Consider the following 22,660-nt stretch of genomic DNA (forward strand, 5'->3'; position numbering starts at 1 on the left):
CGTCACCATGAGGAAGGCATGTCATGAGTAATATCAACTTCCTATGTGTTTCTACAACATCTATATTATAAAATTCCATTTTTATTGAAAAATAAAATTATCTAAACTTTAAAATTTTAAGAGAACATAGTATGATATTAAATTAAACACAAAGCCACATTTCTGAGAAAGGATGTTCCTATGCATACCTAACAAATCTTATGCACACACTCTTGCATGTTATTTAACAAGCATTTATTAAGTACCTTACATAGGTTCTGTGTGTGTGTGTGTGTTCTGCTTTCTTTCTATACTATCTCACAAATGTACTTCTAGCCAGAAGGGTTGCCAACTTCTTTGTCATTTGTATTTTATTTCCTGCATAGGAAAAGGATTCAAAGTATTATGTGAAATTGAATGAGAGAAATTAATTTAACTCAAGCATCAAAGAAGGCACTTTGGAGGGAGTGGTACCTGAATTCTACTTAAAGAAAGGGAAGAATTTTCACTGGCAGAGAGAGGGGTGGGTGAGGTAAGAAGCTGTTAAATTCCTGGGATGGGAGGACATTGTGAGCCATGATAGCTTACCACACACTGAGATGAGAGCTGTGAAAGCCCTTTGAGGTCTCAGAACACAGTTGTCACCTCAGCAATATTTCTTCAGAAAGCAAACAGGGATACCAAAACTTGCTTGAATACCCCCACCTCACGTCCCTGGTGTTAGATCAAATGAGGTTTCTTTGGGGAGGAGCATTCCTAATATACTGCCCTCATACTCCCCACTGAGTGTCTATCTTCACTTCCTAAGGCCTAACCTACCATTTTAGTCTTATTTCACATTATTCCTATTCATGTATTATGAGTTTTAGCCATATTAGATTACTTGCTCTTTACCACTGTTGTTTTTCCCTCTCTTACTTTTGTGGTCTTGTGGGTACAGTCTCCAGTACCAGCAATAGACAAAATACTCTTCTACTACATATTCACATCTTTGCCCATTTAAGCCTTCTCTTTTCCCCAAAGTCCAGCACAGTTGTCTCATCTTCCCACAAGGATGTTCCTAAGTCATTTTCCTGCCTTAAGTCTTTTAGTGTCCTTTGTTCATACCTCCCCCATTCACTTTTCTTCTTATTTGTGGTAGGTTATCTGTGCATATTTTATTTCTCCTACAAGACTGTTTTTCTTGAAAGATGGGATTATACCTTGGTTCATCATTATATTTCACAGAATAGCTAGCTCACCTATGCATGGAACAAACATAATGTTTTCTTTAATTTATTGAACTGAATATGACACTTCCAAATGAATAAACTCACACATGTCATTAACCAGAGATATTCTGTGCTTTTGAGTAAATTTGAGAGGATAAGATGTGAAGGTAGTGACTGTGATAATTTTAGTTATCCTGCTTTTCTCAAGAAGGCAAGGTGGCATCTAGGGTTCTGAGTGCTTTGAAAGTCTGTACTTTTAATCTCCAAATATGACATAAAAAATGCTGAATTTGGGCCATAAAACAAAAATAATCCAGATAATGTACTTTTTCCCAATAGTGAATTTGGAATACTATATTGTAGGATATCAAATTTGTGGGGAGAAGTTTAACCCAGAAGAAAGAAATCTTTATTTCTAACCAAAAGACAAAGAACCAGACTAAAACAATAAACGTTTATTTAATGCCTGCTATATGCATAGCACTATCTAGGCAGCTAGATGACTCAATGTATAGAGCACTAGGTTTAGATTCAAGAAGACCTGACTTCAAATCCAGACTCAGACACTTAACTCTAATTTAATGGATGGACAAACCACTGTAGTATCTTTGCCAAGAAAACCCCATGGATAGGTGTAATGTCCAGGCTAGCTTTCTGGATGATCTCTGAACAAGTCTTGGTCTTTAGGTGGAGAAGTGATGAAGGGAGGGCAGCCACCATGAGGCTGGTCAAAGATGGAGTCCTGAGTCTTCTCTGTGTCTGTGTGTGAGAGACTCTCTCTTAAATACCTCAGTATGATTATATCACTACAACAACTGAGCATGTGCCAACTGTCCATTAACATCACTATCACGTTGAGTGTATGTTTAGAGAACCATTATTTCACACTGAGTAGATACTTAACTATAAGCGCCCTGTTGTTCTTGATTCAAGTACACCTTTTCAGAATTCTGGCCCTCTATATCTCCTGCTTTCTTTTGTTTTAGAACACAGGTTATCATGCCCTCCCTGACTTCTCAGGAAGGGAGGTAAGAACACCAAACTCTGAAAAGGTGTATTTAAATCAAGGAAGCAGGACTCTCACACACAGACCCCAAAGGAGTCTCAGACACAGGCATAGAGAAGACTCAGGACTGCATCTTTGACCATCTTCGTGACTTTCCTGCCTTCATTACTTCTCTACCTAAAGACCAAGGCCTATCTAGAGATCCTCCAGAAAGCTAGCCCAGATATTACAGATAGGATTGATGTACTATGGTCCATGAGGTCATGTAGAGTCAGGCACAATTGAACAACTAAAATAATTTTAATCTAGACAGTGGAGCTATGCAAGAACAAATAAGATACTAGTGGTTAGTAATTTTGTGGAACTTATAGCACAGCAGGGAAAAGTGTGCCAAACACAGGTAAGTCTAATATATCATGGGCTTTCTAGCTCCCAATTCTTATTTGCTTAAGAAAATTTTATGTGGGGGGCAGCTAGGTGGTGCAGTGGATAGAGCACCAGCACCAGGAGGACCCGAGTTCAAATCTGATCTCAGACACTTAACACTTCCTAGCTGTGTGACCCTGGGCAAGTCACTTAACTCCAGCCTCGGGGGGGGGGGGGGGAAATTATGTGACTCCAGGTATATAGGCATATAAGTATAAGTATACATATATAAACATAGATTAAAATAGGTAACAAAAGTATAAAAACATTTATTTGTAATAAATCATAATTTTGTGACCCCCATGTTCAGTTATGCAACCCCCATAGGGAATCATGATGCACAGTTTAAAAAGCTTTGTATTATGGTACCTGATTAGTAGTTTGTTTTGCTTGGCTATACCCATTTTTCACAAGAATTCCCCTCCCCCACAATGGATGGGGTAGGGGAGAGAGAAAATAAATTTTTGTTCATTGAAAAAAAAATTGATTGAATTTTAAAATATTACATGAGTAACTAAGAGAGATAAAAGCTAAATGGAATATGAGGTCAGGGGGAAAGAATGCTACAGATTGGGGAAAATCAGAGAAAGTTTCCTAGAAAACATAGGTTTTGAGTTAGAGGGTTAAAGTATGATAGGGCAACAAAGAAAGAGGAAGAAGGTAACCATTATAGGTATATATACAATAGCCTTTACAAAATAAGCATAATTATAAGCTGTGCTCAGAGGTGTAATATTAAATATAACACAAATACCTTTGCTCAGGAATATGAATGAATGGATTATATTGAGGTTGATGATATACCTCTAAATGCAGGAACTTCAAAATGTTGCTGCTAAATTAATTTCTCTTTTGTTTTGAGCAAAGCTATAATCTAAAGTCTATGCTAAATAGAAACCTGATATCACCTATGATGTGTCTTTGAATAAATTATCTAGCTTCTTCTTTCATTCTACTTACTCTTCTATCTCAGATGACTACTTTGAGAATCAAATGAGATAAGAATTATGAAAACTTTTTGAACTCTTAAAGGGGAGAAACAATTTCAGTGAAGGTAGCACTATTCATTAATAGTAGTTTTTTTTTTTTTTTTTTTTGTCTCTAGCCTCACCACTAACTATGTCCTGCTGGACATGTCCCTCTTTTGACACCTTGGGAAGATGTCCCCTCACTTCAGAGAGCAGCTGGACCACCCACTCTGAGGACACTAGTAGCCCAAGTATTGGCCCATCATATATAGACATGCAAGCTCTTGATGCTGAAGAGCAAACAAGTGGTGGAGCCTCAGGAGCTGATTCTGCTGGTAAGACAAATCAAAGTGAAATACATTTCAATATCTCTCTTTTCTTAAAGCTCTCTTTTCCAGTTTGGTTTGTGGTATTTGTTAGGACTTTATCCATCCAAGGTAACATAAAAATTGCAATAAGAAGGCAGATTTCATTGGATTCACCAGAATTTTAATGTCAGGAAACATATGAGATTATTAAGTGACATGGTGGATATTTAGAATTGGATTTAGAATTAGGAAAACTTGAGTTCAAATTTGCTTTGATCATTATCAGTGTCATTCTGGATAATATTAGTCTCATTCTGGCATTATTGTAAGGATCAAATGAGATAATATACATATAAAGTGTTTTGTTGTAAATCTTAAAGAATTATATAAGTGGGGCAGCTAGGTAGCACAGTGGATAGAGCACCAGCCCTGAATTCAGGAGGACCCGAGTTCAAATCTGGTCTCAGACACTTAACACTTCCTAGCTGTGTGACCCTGGACAAGTTACTTAACCCCAGCCTCCAAAAAAAAAAAAAAATTATATAAGTGCTAATTAATATTGTTGTTATTATTTTATGGATATTTTTTGCAGATTCTGTTCAGCATCATTCCTTTCCCCTATCCATTTATTTTCCCCTTCATATATCTATGAACTGTGAACAGTATGTACAAAGCTAAATCTTTCATCTTTTCTCTGCCTCCCACAAATCTCTTCTGCCCGCAGAGTTCTATTGACATACAATAAAGTTCATTTTAAAAAAGAGACAGACAGCATCTGGAAGGAGATAAAAATTGGAACCCTAGAAACTGCTCCATTCTATTGTTCCTTTGCTATTTTTCCTGTCATAATCTAAATATTCTTCATATCAGTCTGTGCATTCCTGTGAACCCTAATTCTAAACTAAGTAGTAAACTAGAGAGTGATGTTTACTTTTCCTCGCCTGTGGAATACTGGTAAGTGGGCAAGCCTTTCTTGACTGCTTTTGTATTTGAAATCTTTAATATATATATTATGTAACATATATAATATATACTTTATATATTATATATATTTTTGACGATGTACTGGATTGAGAGTAAGAAAAAAAGGTTATGTAAAAGAAATGGTGTATACTATTTCATTTGTTTCTTTAATTCAAAATATATTTTCCTTGTTGATTTCTACTGCTGTTAATGATTTCTACGTGAAGGAAGTGGGCCACTTTGTATTTCAATGCTGTTTGCCTCTCCATTTCAGATTTAAGTGGTTTTTGAAAGTCCATTCCTAGAGTATTTAGGCAATTTTCAGACACTTTGCTACTCTTGGGTTCCCAGAGAAAAATCAGGAGTCCTCAACTAATTGATAAAGATTGACTAGTTAATCTTCCAAATGACCTGGTCAGTTATGAAGCTAACACATTGTCTTCCTTGTGATTCTTAAGAAGCCTCAGCCTTCTCCTATTCAAAGCCTTGAGGAGAGGATAGAAGAGGGGAAATGTGTATCCACTAAGATTATGCTTAGTTTCAGCAATTCTTTTGTGTTCCTTCTGTGATTTACTGTTTCTTTATTCCGCCATAGTCTCATTCCTTCCCCAGAAGGAATTTTTTTCACTTCGGGAGAGTCTGGTCTAACATACACTTTGGAGGATCCCTGTACCTGGTTTTTATGACAGTATTACTTTAAAAATCTTAACATGGAAAAGCTTTAGTGTATAATGATATTTCAAATATGGCTCACCTGCCATAGACATGATTAATTTATCTCAAAGGTAAAATTCTAGTGTCTCCATTTTCTCATTAATATGATTTTCTGACAGACTTGAATAAAAATTACTCCTAGGGTCTGATCCCAGTCCAGAAAGTAAGAAAGGAATTGAATGGTAGAAATTAATAGACACCTAAGCTTATCCAGTTTAAAGATGCAAAGACAAAAATGAGGCAAGAGTGTTCAGAATATTCTTTTCTTTAAGCAACTTACCTGAATCCGAGCAACAGTTTAGATAGCACCTGTTAGCCAGTTACATTTGCAAAAATGAGCTTTTGCAATCATATAAATAAGATACAAGTTCTGGGAGAGTGGGATTGTGTAGTAAAGCTACTTTAACTCAATGACTCAATGGGGAAAAAGAGACTGCTTTAGAAAAAAAGCTGTTTTTTTCCCATTCTGAGCAGAGCTGTGAGTCATTGTTTAAGGACACAGTTGTATTAATGCAGTTAGTCTCCTTAAATGTAGGGAAATACAGATTAACTGCTGAGATGTTTTACTTGATTGAATATAAATTATCCTGTTTGTTATGGAAATCTGTTTGCAGAAGGATGCTCTTCTCAGGTGATTCTTTAGGAGACAAGTGTAATGACTGAGTTAGCACCCTGGATACCTTAGAATCAGCGGGAGTCAGGATAAGCCAAAGTTCTTGGTCTTTATTTTTGGTCTTTAGGGATAGGAGTGAATTGGATAGAAGCAGAATCTCTAAGACCTCTCTTCTTTGTCTCCCTCCCAGAAGTGACTCTGGCTAGTCTTACTCCACCCCCAGTCCCTCCTACAATTCTCTGTATACACCAAACGATTGGGCCAGCACAGGATGTGGGAAGGGCCATTTTCCAAGCATATTCTTATACAGCCTTAAGTGCTCCGTTATTCAACCTCAGTGCATCAACTCAGTGTTTCAGCCCTTTACAGACAAGTTCAAGCTTTTTAAGGATGGGAGACAGTATATGTCCTTCAATTAGGTTTTTTTTCTCCTATTCTTTGCCTAGACCTAGGAAGAAGCTTTATGTAAGATATATTGATTTAATCAAATGTAGGACTAAAGCTGATCATAGCATTCAGGTATTTTGTTTGCAGATATGTTCATTTTCTCTTATCAAATATTTTCCAAATGAACACTTGAAAAAAAAAAAAGAAAAATGAAAAAATGTGATTTCTTTAACCTTTAGGCTAAGACAAACATTGAAAAGTTTGAGCATAGATATTTTTCATTAAGCATTAGATGAGTGCATGACCCTTGGTCAGAAACTAATGTCATACCTGGGACAATAATCTCATCTAGAAATTGTAAGCTATTTAAACTAAAACTGATGACATAATTTATAAAGTTAGATACCTCAGTATACTTTTAATGAAATATTATTCCTTGTCAAACTGCTTTGCTTATCATCTCTAGGTGAAATAATAGCTACCCTGGTAGTACTAAGGTTACAAGATCATGAAATTAGTGGGTATAAACTACATTAACATTATGTAGTTGTAACCAAAGTATTAGCCATCTTATTTTTTAAAAAGTTTCACTGCTTGAGTCAGAGGACTTAATTTCGAGTCTTGTCTCAATTACTATGCTTATGATTTTTGTTATCTTAAGGCAAATCATTTGAATTCTTTAGGCCTCAGTTTTCTCATTTGTAAGATCAGAGAATTGGATCAGATGGCCTCCAAGGTCCCTTTTAATTCCAGATCCTTAATTCCTAGGGAAGGAGTGAGGAGATATAAAAAGGAAACAAGTCAGGTCAGATCAGTTAGCATTTATTAAGTATTTACTATGTGCCAATTACTAAGATAGATGCTAGAATTAAAAAAAAAAAAAAACCCACCACCAATTCTCTGCCCTCTATTTTGATTGGGGAGACAATATATACATTACCAGGTATGTATAAGATAAATACATAGTAGAAGAAGGAAACCTGAAAAGGAATAATATTAACAACTGGCAGGACTAGGAAAAGCCTCCTATAGAGTATAAGTTTTGAGCTAAATTTTGAAGAAAGACATGAAAACTAAGAGATGGAGGTAAGGTGGCAGTCTTCTAGGAATGGGGAGTAGTCAATGTAAATATGGGAGTTGAGTATTTTGTTCAAGGAATTTCAAGTAGTCTAGTAAAACTGGATCATAGAATTTGTGGAACAGTTAAGAGGACTAAGGATAGAGGCTTGGGGATACCACAAAGAGCATATGAAATAGATGAAGAATTAGAAAAGGAGACTGAAGAGTGTTTGGATAGGTAAAGAAGAAAACCAGTGAAGGGTCATAAAAACTTAGGGGAAAAAGAGTATCTAAGAGGAGAAGGTGATCAAGAGTATCAATGGCTGGAGAGAATCTTAAAATGATTTGGGAATTAAGAGATCATTGCTAATTTTGGAGAAAGTTGTTGGATAATGAAATGAGAAACCAGATTTCAGAGTTTTTAGAAGAGAATGAGAGAAGAGAAAATGTGTATATATTACTTCCGCAAGAAGTTTAGCCATGAAGAGGTAGAAAGATATAGGATGACAGCCAGTGGGCATCATAGGATCAAGTGAAGGTTTGTGTTGGTTTTGTTTTGTTTTTAAGGTTAATGGCAATAGCTATTCTATCTTTTGAGAGTTTTGAGATGTAAGACTGGCCTTGAGAAAAATGATTGCTAGTTTTGTATCTTTCTTGTCAGCTCTCTATAAGCTCAACTTTTTTCTCTGTATGAGTTTAAAGTAGAGGTAGAAATAGTGAGAAAGGTGGATATAGAAAAGATATAGAAAGGAGGAGGCAATGGAATTTCAGCTTCAGTCTTGAGACTAAATAATCATCTTTTTTGCTCAGCAACACAGCAAGTTCTGGATAATAGCCATGTACAGATGCTATTCATTTCATCTTAGATCTTTGAAGTCCTGAGGACAGGGCAAAATCCTCTTTGAATTGAAAGTATTATGGTTCCTGAGCCCCCTGTTCACTTGACTCCTATATTGTAATATACTTCTCAGAGCTGCTAGCTTTTGTCATTAAAACAAGAGTTCTGGTGGGGATTTAGCAGCCAGCACAAGACAATTTGTCTGGTCACATAATTGTAAATGGAAACTATATGTATTCTACCTACTCTTTACTTTCATTTTTCCTCCATAAGGACAAACATTTCTAGTTTTGACAAAACTGAGAAGCCCTATCAGTCCTCAATGGAAAAAATTAATTCTTCAATACCACCTGATTTCAAATTAGAAGCTGAAGTGAAAGAGAGTTGAAGGAACCTTGCTTTTGAAATCATTTCCAACAGGGAATAATAGATTTCTGAATTGAAAAAAGCTCCTATTAGTGATATATTATTTTGACTTTTAAAAAATAATTCACCCTTTGTATGTAATATTATGTATACGAACTGTAGGCATTAATGTGGTATGAGGAATGACTGAAGAGCAAAAGTGAGAATTTTGCATCTTGGCCCAAAACATTTCTGTCCCATGGAAATGAGTAGACATCAGTAGAATATTGCTTACCTTATATCTAGCTATAGGAGAACAGTGAGATGTATATTAAAAAATGAAGGCAAGATGGGGGTCTGGTGGAGTTGGTTATCTTAAGAAAATTAAAAGCATAAATAGATCCAGGAAGAGAGAGGTAAATTAGTCTGAAGTATCAGGCTGTATATTTAAGGCAGTGCAAAGATAAATAAGAAATAGTTGCCTTTTCATCCAAGAGCTTAACAATAAAAACAAAACAAAACAAAACAAGTCCCCTAATTCTTAGATGATTCTTAGACTCTAGATATTTAAGCTAACAGATTGTAAGGAACTTCCTTTAGAAGATACCTAGTAGTTCAGCTTTTTACCCAATGAAGATGTACTTTACAGAGATGGGATAATTGCTTGAATAACTGCAATCACAGAGAACTTTCTCCTATGCAACCCATTCCAGTTCCATGTATTGAAATAAATTTTGTCTCTTTCTAATGTCTATTAGTCCTTAGTGCCCTTGAGCAACATGAGTCTAATTCATAGATTTATTGTCTTCATCTATCTAAACTGCTGTCATGCATGAGTTCCAATATTCTGTAATCAGTAGACAGGACCCCAAGTTCTACTAAATACCTAGTTCAGTCTTTGGGATTATCCCCCCAAATCATCATAGACTCATTTCACATCTACCTTCTCTTTTACCCCAATGCAGAAAACTACAAAGGATTCTCAATAACTTATAATCAGTTCAAATTTCCTTCCCTTTCCAATATTCCTAGCTTCACATCCAACCTATATAGCCCATTAGCTATACTACACTAAAGGTCTGTACTCCCTGTAAAGGAGAACACATTCACATTCTAAGATGTCTTATTTTTTACCCCAGGACACTTATTAGACCTTGACTTATAGTACTACCGTAAGAGTTTAGAATCTCCCTCACCCTCTAAGAAAAAAGAAATTGTTTGAAAGCATTATCTGAATGATAAAAGTGAAGACCAAAATTCAGTTTTGTTCCTCCATGTTTTGGTTTAGTTCCTTGCTTCTCCTTCATCTGATGAGTCTTGCACTAAAATCTCTGCCCAGGAAGTCTGAGGAAACCTTCAGAAAACTTGTGTTTTACAACTTCTTGGAGATTAATCCTATCACATAGCCTGTTATTCCCTGTTCCATGGCCAGGAAGTCTTGCCACTGTTCTACTATCCCAAGTTTTTGCCCTCTTTTGGGTCAAAATGATCTGCCACCAGATATCTGGTCAACTTATCTAGAGGAAAGGGGATAGGTGGTTCCAGGGGACTGTGACAATATACAGATTTGAACCACTTGCCCCTCCTCCTCCTCCTCCTCACCAAAGTTTTCTGTCAAGTCTCAACTGTTTGTTTAGGTACTCTACCAAGTCTATTTGCTTCTTTTTATAAGCCCAATACAAAGAGATGGCTAACTTCCACAATAGCCTGGGCCAATCCAATTATCCCCAATTCTGAGACTTAATTGCTATCCTCCTTGAGATGTGAATGGGCCAACAATTATCCAGGCCCTGGAGAATTTGGTCTAGAAGGCATAATCAAGGCATTGACAGATAATTAAGAGTTCCAAACAATGACTTCATCCCTTCTTTACCAAATTAATTCTTTTTTGCTTCTTCTTCTTCTATTCTTCTTCTTCTTCTTCTTCTTCTTCTTCTTCTTCTTCTTCTTCTTCTTCTTCTTCTTCTTCTTCTTCTTCTTCTTCTTTTTTGAAAAACTATTTCTGAATTCTTTCAGTTGATTTTAAGGTAATAATGTTTGCAATTCATTTTTACAGTTCACTGTCCTTTTTACTCTCCTGGACATCACCCAGTTTATGAAAATTCCTTTTGATATTAGGAATCTAGAATTGAACCTAATACCCCAGATATTGTATGACCAGAGCATTACTTCTTTTGATCTCATCACTTACTTCTGTTAATGCAGCCTAAGATAGTATTAGATTTTTAATAGCCATGTCACTTTATGGACTTATATTGAACTTGTATTTAAATTAAAACCTTTTTCACATGATTTGCTACCAAGGTATATTTGTTCCATGCAGTGTTCATGCAGGTGCCAATACACACAGACACCACCAGCACCACCACTAGACCAAAAAACAAACAAACAAAAAAAGAACTAACAGCCAAAACAAAAACTCTTTCAGAGTCTAGATTTCTTTGGTCCCATTGTTAAATCTATTGTTAGTAATTTAAGCCCAGAAGATGTATAATCAATGCCAGATAGTAAGTTCCCCTTCCAAAAAAAAAAAAATGCAGTAATAACAAAATAGATAAATAAAGGCTAGGAGAGGTTATAATAAAGAAAGGCCATTTTTTACTTAAGAAAATCAAGGAGGAGATGGTATTTGAGCTAGATCTTTGAAATATAAATCAGATTTCTAGAATTAAAGTGATGTAAAGATGGGGACTCCAGGTATAATAAATGGCTTGAGCAAGGACTTAAAGCAGAAAATCACTAGATACATATAAAGACTGGTGAATGCTTCAGTTGGGCTGAAATATTGTAAATGTAGGGTATGAATGAAATAAGTTAGGAGTAGCATGACATAAAGTGGGAGGAGGGTGGGAAGCATGTAGAGCTTGGGATGCCAAGCTAGGAAGCTTGAACTTGGTCTTAATGAACTCTCATTGACTAATGGTGATCTTTTTTTAAAATTTAAGTGGTCACAACCTATCTATTTAAAAAGGCAACCTGTCTTAAGGAACAGAGTTCTAAGCTTGAAGTCAGGAAGAGCCATATTTCAATCCTGCCTCTGACATATTCTACTAATGTAGTGATGTAATCATGGATAATGAAGTTAGTGCTTCCTATCGCCAAGGTTTGTTGTGAGGTATGTATAAATATCTTGGTAACCTTTAAGTGCTATATAAAAGTCAATCATTTTATTATTTTCATCTTTTTCAAGAATCCGTGGTAATTGATTCCTGGTCACAGCTAGCTGGGTCTGGAACTGAGGTATCCTAACCTCAAGTGATTTTTTTCCCCACCACATTACTTATCTTAACTTAACTGTAGTTGGGTTGTGCTCATACATAAAATGTGAATATTGATTTGTAGTTCTGTCAGGGGAAAGTTGTGGCACAGCATGAAAATCAAGAATACTAACAAAACAGAGAGTTTATTGATGCTCTGTGCTTTCTTTGTTAAGTAGCCAAATGTTTTCTTCTGTGAAATTAGTCCACTCTTTGAGGGATGGTTAAATCTATTTTTTTCTCATGCTCCACCAAATATCCTTGAACTGTATTTTAAACATTTTAGATTTAGCAAAACTCAATCCGGTATTTTGCCAAACATATATCATATTTAAAACTACATGTATTTAAAGGCAAATTTAAAACATGTGTATTTAATTATACTTCCCTCATTAAAATGATGTTTTGCCAGAGTAATAGAATGTCTTCTAAGCTTTGACTTACTTTTTCTTAGAAATGAGTGTTTTTGCTTCATGGTAAATAGACTAGATGTAAGCTACTATAAGAATTTAAGCTCACTTATGTCAACTAGATGGAACCAGCCTCTAATCTGTGGATGGCCAGAGCTGAGCTGAGCAGACTAGAAACAGGAGAATCAGAAGTCAAACAAGTTTAATTTCAAAGTGAGGGAAATGGTTTTCAAGAAGGAGGCAGATTAAATGCATGCTGGGCCTCCAAATCTATTGGGAGGACCCACTTCTGTGGCTAAACTTCGATTTATGGTTGTACAAAGAGTGAAACAATATAGTGTAACAACAGTAGTGAAGCACAACAGCAATTAATGAGGCAAGATCGATTAGCAACAAAAAGTCCATTCATAGCAGTTTTGTGTCTGGGCCTGTTGTTGAGCTCAGGGACCAACAGTTCCAGAAGGTACCAATGCAAAAGATCATTGTTATGTCAAGTTCAGGGCACGGCTTTGTTGGGAGGGGAAAGGCTTAGTTCTGGAAAATAGGGTATCTGATAATATCTTGCCATTTAGAACTATGAGAGGTTCCTAAATATCTCCACTTGCCACTAAAGTAAATGAAATATCTTAAACTCTACATTTGCAAAACCAAACTCATTATCTTTCCCCAAAACCACTCCCACCCCTTACCTTTCCTAGAACTATAGGCAACACCATCTTTCCAGGCCCTCAGGCTCACAGCCTCCTCCATCTATAATCTGTGGCCAAGACTTGACAGGTTCACTATTGTACTACCTTCCCAATACAGCCCCTTCTCTTCCCTGATGCTGCCAACATTCTGGTGTAGACCTTCATCATCTCACCCCTGGACTATCACAATATCTTATTGGTCGATCTGCCTGCCTCAACCACTAAAGTGATTTTCCTAAAGTGTAGGTTAGACATGGCAACCCTCAATAAACTTAAGTGGCTTCCTGTCAAAGTTAGGATGCTGTTTGGCTATCAGAAATCTTCATCACCCAATTCTTCTCTTTCCTGTTTTCTTACACCTCCCACCCCCGTGTGCTTTCTGATCTAGTGATACTGGCATCTTTGAAGTTCCACAAACAAGATAATCTTTCTTTTGGCTAGGGACATTTTTCTTCCCTCCTCATCCCTCACCCCTGCCCCAGCCCACCCATTCTAGAATGCTTTCCCTCCTCATCTCCATCCACCTCCTGGCTTCCCTGGCAACTAAAATCTCATTTTCTATAGAAAACCTTTTCTGCCCCCTCTTAATTCTAGTGCCTTCCCTCTCTTATTTCCAATTATTCTTGTATATAGCTTGTTTGTATATTTTTGCATGTTGTCTCCCACATTGGATTGTGAGCTCCTTGAAATCAGGGAGTGACTTTTTTGCTTCTTTCTGTATCCTAGCACTTAACATGGTACCTGACATACAGTAGGCATTTAATGTGTATTGACTATTAATTGTAACCATTAGCCTTTCTGTAGACTCTTGACAGGATTTGTCTCATAATTTAAGAAAATTAGGCTAGAAATTGGAAAATCTGAATTCTAGACCCAGCCTTGTCATTTCCTAGTTGCATATCATGGGCTTAGTTCTTAAATGTATCTTTGTCTAGTTTCCTTATCTGCAAAATGGAGATAATGATTTTTCCCATTCCTATTCTACTGGATTGTTGTAAGGATTGAATAAGATAAAATATATGTGAAAATACTTTGAATATATCAAATATCAAAATATATCAAATACTTTGAATATATCAAATATCAAAAAGTACTATATAAATAAAAGGTGGTATTACACTGATCTCATTTATACTTTATTTGACAATGCCTAAGATTCCTTTCCCTTTCCCCTTTTCTTTTCTTTCCATTGCCTTTGTTTTTCTTTCTCCATGCCTTTCCTTTTTGCAATGGTGTTTCAGGTCAAGACCTAGTTGGACTTTTTATTCTTCCATACAGGTTTGCCACAGAGCCTGCATCAGTGTCACCATGTGAATGATAATGTTGGCTCTGTTATTAATAGATCTTGTGCTTAGTCTTTTCTAGATTCCCATAAATGAGATTAAGAGATCATAGGGAAAAAAATTATGCAAACATTCATTTCAGTTAAAAATGTATTCTGTATCTATTATGTGCCAGGCCCTATGTTAAGTACTAGAAATACAATTAATATAAAAAAAGATAGTCCTTGACCTCAAGGAGATTACAATCAAATGGGGAGATATAGCACTCAAAAGGAGTAAAGAAAAAAGAGAAGGGAAGCAGGAGGTAGCTGTCATGGGGGCATCTTATTCCATAAAGTTGAAATCAGGCAGAGCAACAGATACAGAGTGGAGTCTTGTGTGTATTATTTAAGTTTATTTTAAATTCAATATTTATGTAAACATAAATGGTAGTTCACTGTTCTAGGAATTATACAATTTTTTTTATTAGGGAGAAACTTAGAAAGTCTTCCCTGATTTTTTTCAGTTAGAAATTATTTTTCCTTCTTCTGACTTTTCTTGGGGTGAAATGAGAAATGTAACTGACCCTTTAAATAGTCTGTCAAACTTGACAGAATCAAAGAGATATAGATTTTGCCACATTATTATTTATACCATCTTTTTATGTGCTTCTTCAGACTTCAGATTGTAATATAAATTCATACCTAACAGTCATTCATCGGTGATATAAAAATTTGTATGACCACATTAGTCTTCCTGGATAGAGCAAAATGTTCTTTGGAAATTCTTCTAATTATTGAAAGCTAAGGTTTTTATATTTCCTTCCCTCTGTAAAACTGTTTGAAAGTTCAACTTTAGTATTAACAAAAAGTGAATAGACATTCATTATCCTCAGGTAAAGTTAGTTGACTGTTATCCGTAGTCTTATGCAATATTCTAAATTACTTAACCACTCCTAGTTTCTTTGGCAAATTGTATGTGTATTTGTTGAAATAGAATTTCAGCGTTCAAAATATCATCAAAAAATTTTAACTATCAAAATAGGTCCTACTCTTGGCATTTCCATTATTAACCAGTTACTTGTGTTTATTTTTCCTTGTATGTATGTTTAGATTATGCTTTAAAGGTCTTTTAAATAAGAATCCTTGGTTCTCTTCATTTGGATTAATATCCCAGAACCCAACAATAACTCTTTGATTGAATTACATTTCAACAGCACTTTGACCCATTATTCATGCATTGTTTTTGTACCTTTTTAAAAATAGTTATCTTAATGTTTTCCAGTTGTTCCAAAGAGAAAAATAGGTGATACACCTATTATTTCATTTCAATAATAACAATAATTTCCTCATCCTCTACGTTGTCCATCTCAGGACAGCTTTTCTGTGTTTTTGACTATAATATATGTAAAATGTTTTGCAAACTTTAAAATGGTATATAAATGTTAGTTGTTATCTCTACCCTGAATTCTAGAATTCTCTAGCTATTTTGTATTTTAAATCAATCTTACATATGTGTGTGTGTGCTTGTTCCAAAGAATGCAAACTCCCAGGATAAAAGGAAAACATTTCTATGTGCTTACTATGTACCGAGCACTCTAATAAGAGTTGGGGAAAGAAATGGAAAAGTTAGATAGGCTCTTAAACTCAAAAATGGCACTCTCTAAATGAGTAATACAACAAATATAAGAGAATTCAGCTGCTATTCCCAAGAAAAAGCCAGGAATTTCTAATGGTGTACCAGAGATATTGATGGCAAGACCCTAAAAATCCTTCCTACATTAGTAAGTTATATGGGTAGCCCTTAGATTTGGAAGGTATAGTAACAAGGTTAATGATAAGGCCTAGAGGTCTTCCATCTTATAGAAAGAATGTTGTTGGTGATTTTCTGTTCATCCAAATTGCATGAGCATCTACATTTGTTCCATAGGATTGGGAGCCTAGAAAAGCTCCTTCATTCTTAATGGAAATGATAGATTGGTTCGGAAGTTTCAAGTAAAAAGGGGATTTTGAGTTCTCTCCTACAGGAGTGGGAATAAGAGAAGTTATCATTGTTGAATAGGAGGGGGGAAAAGTGTAATGACAGGAAAATTGGAGTAGAGCACTCTTGAAAAAAGGGATTGTCTTTATATTCTCATAACTTAAGCACAGTGCCTAATACACATAGTAGATAGAATAAATAAATGTTTATTGACAGCCTGACTTCAGGGATCATCCAAGCCAACTTTCCTGTTTTATGTATAGTAGAGAAATGTGTTCTTTACCTCCTATGTTCATTCAGATAAGTAGCAGACCAGGCATCAGACTCTGGCCAAATGACTCTAAATACAGTATTATTACTGGAACACCATGCTTATTTTGAAAGACCATTCTGGAACTAAATCTCTATTGAATGACCAAATCTGAAGATAGCAGTAGTACTCTTTGAGCAATTTCCACAACATCAGAAAAAGTCCAAGTTTGATTTTAATTGTAAGCCTTTGTTCTATTTTCATTCAGATAGGAAGAGTAGTCTTGCTTTGAAAATACTTGGTCATTACCACACACCTCTCAGATTGGCTAGGATGACAGGAAAAGACAATGATGAATTTTAGAAGGAGTTATAGGAAAACTGGGCCACTAATACAATGTTGGTGGAGTTGTGAGTTATTCAACCATCGTGGAGAGCAATTAGAAACTATGCCTAAAGGGCTATCAAAATGTGCACACCCTTTGATCCAACTTTCTACTGGGCTTATATCCTGAAAAAATTCTTAAAGGAGGGAAAGGGATCCACATGTGCAAAAATATTTGTTGCAGCTCTTTTTGTAGTGGCAAGAAACTGGAAACTGAATGGATGACCATCAGTTGGAGAGTGGCTGAATAAGATATGGTATATGAATGTTATGGAATATTATTGTTCTGTAAGAAACAATTAGGATGATTTCGGAAAGATCTGGAGAGATGTACATGAACTAATGCTAAGTGAAATGAGCAGAACTAGGGAGATTATTGTACACAGAAACAGGATTATATGATGATCAATTTTGATGGACATGGCTCTTTTCAACAATGAGATGATTCAGACCAGTTCCAATGATCTTATGTTAAACAGAACCATCTATACCCAGAGAGAAGACTGTAGGAACTGAGTGTGGATCACAGCATAGCATTTTCACTCTTTTTGTTGTTGTTTGCTTGCATTTTATTTTCTTTCTCATTTTTTCCTTTTTGATTTGATTTTTCTTGTGCAATAAGATATTTGCATAAATATGTATGCATATATTGGATTGAACATTTATTTTTACCATGTTTAACATATATTGAATTACTTGCTATCTGGGGGAGGAGGGGGAAATTGGAACACAAAGTTTTGCCAGAGGTTAATGTTGAAAATTTATCCATGCATATCTTTTTAAAAATTAAAAAGCTTTAATTTAAAAAATACTTGGTCATCTAAAGATAACCTAGAAAAAGTTTCTGCCCATATTTTTTTAATATTTTAAATTTATACAGCTCACACTACACTTGTCAGATTCTCTTGGGAAAGGCACCATCTCTGTCTTTAAGTAAATTCTCCACAGGTGTTAGAAAAGATTCTTTCCCACCAATTTTGATACTAATATTGTGGGATAACAAAGTGAGTTAGGAGTGAAAATCTTTCTCTTAGGTCCTTATCCTAACTATTTATTCTGGATTTGAATCCAGATACTTAATATTTATGTGATCATGGAAAAGTCACTCCTTCTCTCTGGGACTCAGTATTCTCATTTATAAAATGACACAGCTTGAACAGGTTACCACTAAGATAATTTTTGGCTGTAAATTTCTGATCCTGAGACTCATCAAGAAATGTGGGAATCAGGGGGGAAAAAACAACATAAATGAGGATACAGATTGTGTCTTACCTAATTTTGTATCTGCCCCTTTGCTTAGTACAGTATTTTGCATAAAGAACTTATTTAAACATTTTTTGAGCTGGGAAAAGATTTCAGTTGCATTTTCAGATAATAAGCTGTAACTTGAGATATCCTATAAGTATTTAGATTTAAAATAGATCTGGCTGAGAATCTGTGGAAAGAGAAATGTTATTCTAATTAATGTGTTGTGATTGTGGATATTTCTTAAAACCATAGAATTCTATAATTTGTCCTTTAAACCTTAGAAGCTACCTACTTCAACCCCCTTCATTTTTCATGTGGGGGAAAATGAAACCCAGAGAAATAAGACTTGCACAAGGTGGCAAACTACTTAGTTGCAGATCTAAAATCTAACCTGATTCCCACTTCCAGTGCTTCTTAGATTGCCAACTGCTGCATGACATAGGATCATAAATTTAGGGCTGTGCTGAAAGAGGTCATCTAGTCCAACTACCTTATTTTGTAAATGCAGAAGCAGAGGACACTGGTGTTAAGCAACTTGCTCAGTGTCACATAAGTAATAAGTGATAGATCCAGAATTTTGAATTATATGGAGATAATTCTTATTGTATAGCTCCTAAGTGTGAGCAAATGCCAGAGTCATGGTAATTAATCAATTCTTTTTTGGTCCATCTTCATCCTGCACTTAATTTTTTATCCTTTATGTTAGATTTTTTTCCTCCCCCCTTAACCTTTGCTTCAATTTGCTTCTTTTTTCCATGTTCAAATTGTCATGGAAGACATTTTTGCTAGCTTTCATGAAAACAGGGTTTTTTGAATATGGAGGCTAACTGTTCTTAATGACATCAAATGAAGAGGAGAATTTTGTATAATTAGACCACCACAATCCTGAGGCAAGAATTAGATCACAAAACACATACAAAATAAAAGAAATTGGGGCCGCTAATTGGTGCAGTGGATAGAGCACCAGCCCTGAAGTCAAGAGGACCTGAGTTCAGGTCTGATTTCAGACACTTACTACTCCCTTGCTGTGTGATTCTGGGCAAGTCACTTAACCCCAGTTGCCTCAGCAAAACAAACAGAGAGATAGATAGATAGATAGATAGATAGATAGATAGATAGATAGATAGATAGATAGATAAAAAGAAATTTTAAAAAATAAAAGAAATTGATTTGCCAGAATTCTCTTAACTCTTACCTTACGACTTACTCTATAATTAGTCAGTCAGCAGCATTTTTATAGACTAATAGCTTTTTATTTTTCAAAATACGTACAAAGATAGTTTTCAACATTCACTCTCACAAAACTTTGTGTTCCAAATTTTTCTCCCTCCTTCCCCAGACAACAAGTAATTAAATATAGGTTAAACATGCAATTCTTCTAAACATATTTCTGCATTTATCATGCTGCATAAGAAAAATCAGATCAAAAGGGGAAAATGAGAAAGAAAGGAGCAAGCAAATATGCAACAACAACAAAAAAGATTTTTAAAAATACTATGTTGTGAACCACATTCAGTCTCATGGATGCAGATGGCTCTCTTCCTCACAAGTCTATTGGAATTGGTCTGAATCACCTCATTGTTGAAAAGAGCCAAGTCCATCATAGTTGATCATCACATCTTCAACAAGCATTTATTAAATGATGTCTATGTGTCATGCTCAGCATTAAACTCTGGGATACTCAGAAAGCAGAAATACAATCTCTGTCCTCAAGGAGCTCATTGAATGAATAGCTATGTGCAAACAAAATATATATCTTAGATGGAAAAAAAAAATTCTAGAGGGAAGGCATAAGTACCTACTATAGAAGGTAGCATTCAGGCTTAGTCTTGAAGGAAGTGAGGGAAGCTGGGAGTTCTGCTAAGGAGAGAAAACTTTCCACTGGCTTTTGATGTTTTTAGAAATTTAAGGAAAACTCTTTAGCATAGGGCATTGTGGCCTAGATGTCTATGAGGGATTAGATGTGCTATAAGAGATGTTTCCTGAACTGAAACTTTTAGTTTTTACCCACCAATTTTTTTTTGCTTTTGCCTGAGTAAATTTAGGTTTCTGGAAAGGTTATTAGTTGCTTACTTCAGAGACAGAAAGCAGACAATTACAAAAAGGAGAGGAAATTAAAAACTTGTCATGCTTCATGAATCTCTCAATTAGATTTTTTGATGCTCCACTGAATGGGTACTGGGAATTACTTACCCAGCTAGATCTTCCAGTCCTGACCTCAGCTTTGTGGTTTTCTCCCCAGCAATGCCTGATACATTGCTCCAAAGAAGGAGTTCTTCAGTAAGTATTTGTGTACTACTTATTTAAATAATGCCATTCAGTGCCATTCAACTATGAACATGGGAAAGTTCACTGCTACTTAAAACTCAAGTTTGAGATATTGACGAAGGTCTACACATGAATGAACATCTGTCTTACTTTACCACTGAGGTTTGCTGATGATTACTTAACTATGCTCAGAGATTCTTTAGTAGAATTAAAATTATATTTTTTGCAATGTTCTTAGGAAAAAATCCTGGGGCAGGTTTTTGTGAAAAACACTGTATAATTCTAGTATATAACAAAGGAACTTAAATATAGCAATATATCAAGGACTTATGATTGTTAGCACATGAACAGAGCTTACCACAACTCACATATAATTTTGTCTTAATGAATTTCTTCATTCTCAAAGATGTTAGCTGGGTCACCAATAAACTTTTGTCTAATAATTCTCAAAGGTGAGACTTGAACCCAGATTGTCCTTATTCTCCTAGTACTCTGTCCACTGTGCCACATTACTTCCCAAAGTTCATAAGACAGACTGAAATTTTTTTTATTGATCAGGTAGAATAATAAGATTTTGGAGATAGTTCTAGAAGATAAATCAGACTTGTACAAGTAAACAACATGTAGTCTACATATATTCCACAAATATTTTGAGCATGTATTAATGTTAATTAGTATGGTGCTAGACACAATATATAATTTAAAAAAAAAAAAAACTAGGCAAAGGGAGGTGAAAATAGACATTGCTCTTGGATTCTTCATAATTAATCTGTATCTCAAATTAGATGTGGGATTATAGATCCTCCTTCCAGATTCCTTTCTTTGTAGACCAGTTATAATTTTCAGATTTTTTTTTTAGGGTCTGTTCAGTGAGCATTATGATTTCTGTTTTCCTATCTGTCACATATACAAAGAATGGAAATGATTACATTCTGTTGAGAAGGAGCAAATGATAGAACTGCATTTTGTTTTGTTTTGTTTTGCCCATCCAAATGGGCCTGGTGAACTTCTTTAAAATGAGAAGAGAAGTGATGACCAAGAAAGGCCCTTTAGAAATAAGAGCAAATTTCTTCCCTGAGACTCTCATCAAGTAAGCCAGGAATCAGGAAAAAAGGAAAGAAACTAAAAGTATGTAAGGATACTGCAAAGCTTTATAGGAAAGGCATGGAAATTCTAATTCGTGGAAGTTCTAATGGAACTATGCCCAGTATTGTCACTCAGATCGCCTTGAAATCCCTTCTGGATTCTCCCATGAACCTCTTGGATGTCATGATTTCAATTTTGAAAAATACAATAACTACTTGTATTTAGAAAGTTACATAGTACCAGCAGTGAGGCAGTGTAGTAAATAGAATGCTGAGTTTGGATTTAGAAAGATTTGAATTTGAGTCTGTCTTGGTCATGTATTAAATGGGGATAATCTATATCACAGAGTTGTGAGAATCAAACTACACACACACACATGCAAGACCAAGGCAAATCTGAAAGTGTTATGTTACTATTACCCCTTCTGTTGCTCCTACTACTGAAAGTATCTTGTGGGATCAGAGGGTAATGTGACAGAAACACAACGTGTTTGAAGGGATCTAGATTTAAAATGTTATGAGTAAGGTAGGTCTTGTTCCTTAAAAAGCCTGTACTCTGAGAAAAGTCTTTATCTTCTCATTGTGGATTCTAAATTCTTTCAGTATATACATTTAAAAATTAATCCTTAGCATCTTAGTACTGTTTCAGAGAAAAAAGAAACAGGAAGAGGTAAAAACTGCTAAATCTAGATGTTATATTAGGAAGTTGTTGGATTTTACATCTCCGAATAGGTACTTGCAAATTCATTCTGCTTTTTACCCATATTTCATATACTTCATAATTTAGAACTGGCTGTAGTGAAAGACTCACCCAGTAAGCTTTTTTAGATTACCTTTGTTTAAGAGATAAAGATAAAGAATTAGAATCTAGAGAGGAAATTTTCCTTTCTCAAAGGTTGGGAGAGGCTTTGACAGAAGTTTTGCTCTCATGAATCCATTTTCTTCCTCCGTGGGATTGGGTTGTTTGTACAGAATTGGTTGCCTTAAGCAACACATTGCTAATATGAGTC

General features: G+C 35.4%; 1 protein-coding gene across 3 annotated transcripts in view; it reads left to right on the top strand.

Moving 5' to 3' along the window:
* STON2 (stonin 2) overlaps positions 1–22,660 on the top strand; it is a 197,317-nt gene that overhangs the window by 80,009 nt on the left and 94,648 nt on the right. For 2 of the 3 annotated variants that reach the window (XM_074284892.1, XM_074284893.1), the window contains exon 4: positions 3,728–3,925. In XM_074284892.1, coding sequence (XP_074140993.1) covers positions 3,728–3,925 — 198 coding nt within the window. Of the gene's footprint in view, positions 1–372; positions 512–3,727; positions 3,926–22,660 lie in introns of those variants that run through there. The other variant, XM_074284894.1, reaches the window with a different exon arrangement.

The sequence above is a fragment of the Sminthopsis crassicaudata genome, chromosome 2, assembly GCF_048593235.1.
Source record: "Sminthopsis crassicaudata isolate SCR6 chromosome 2, ASM4859323v1, whole genome shotgun sequence".
Lineage (NCBI taxonomy): Eukaryota > Metazoa > Chordata > Mammalia > Dasyuromorphia > Dasyuridae > Sminthopsis > Sminthopsis crassicaudata.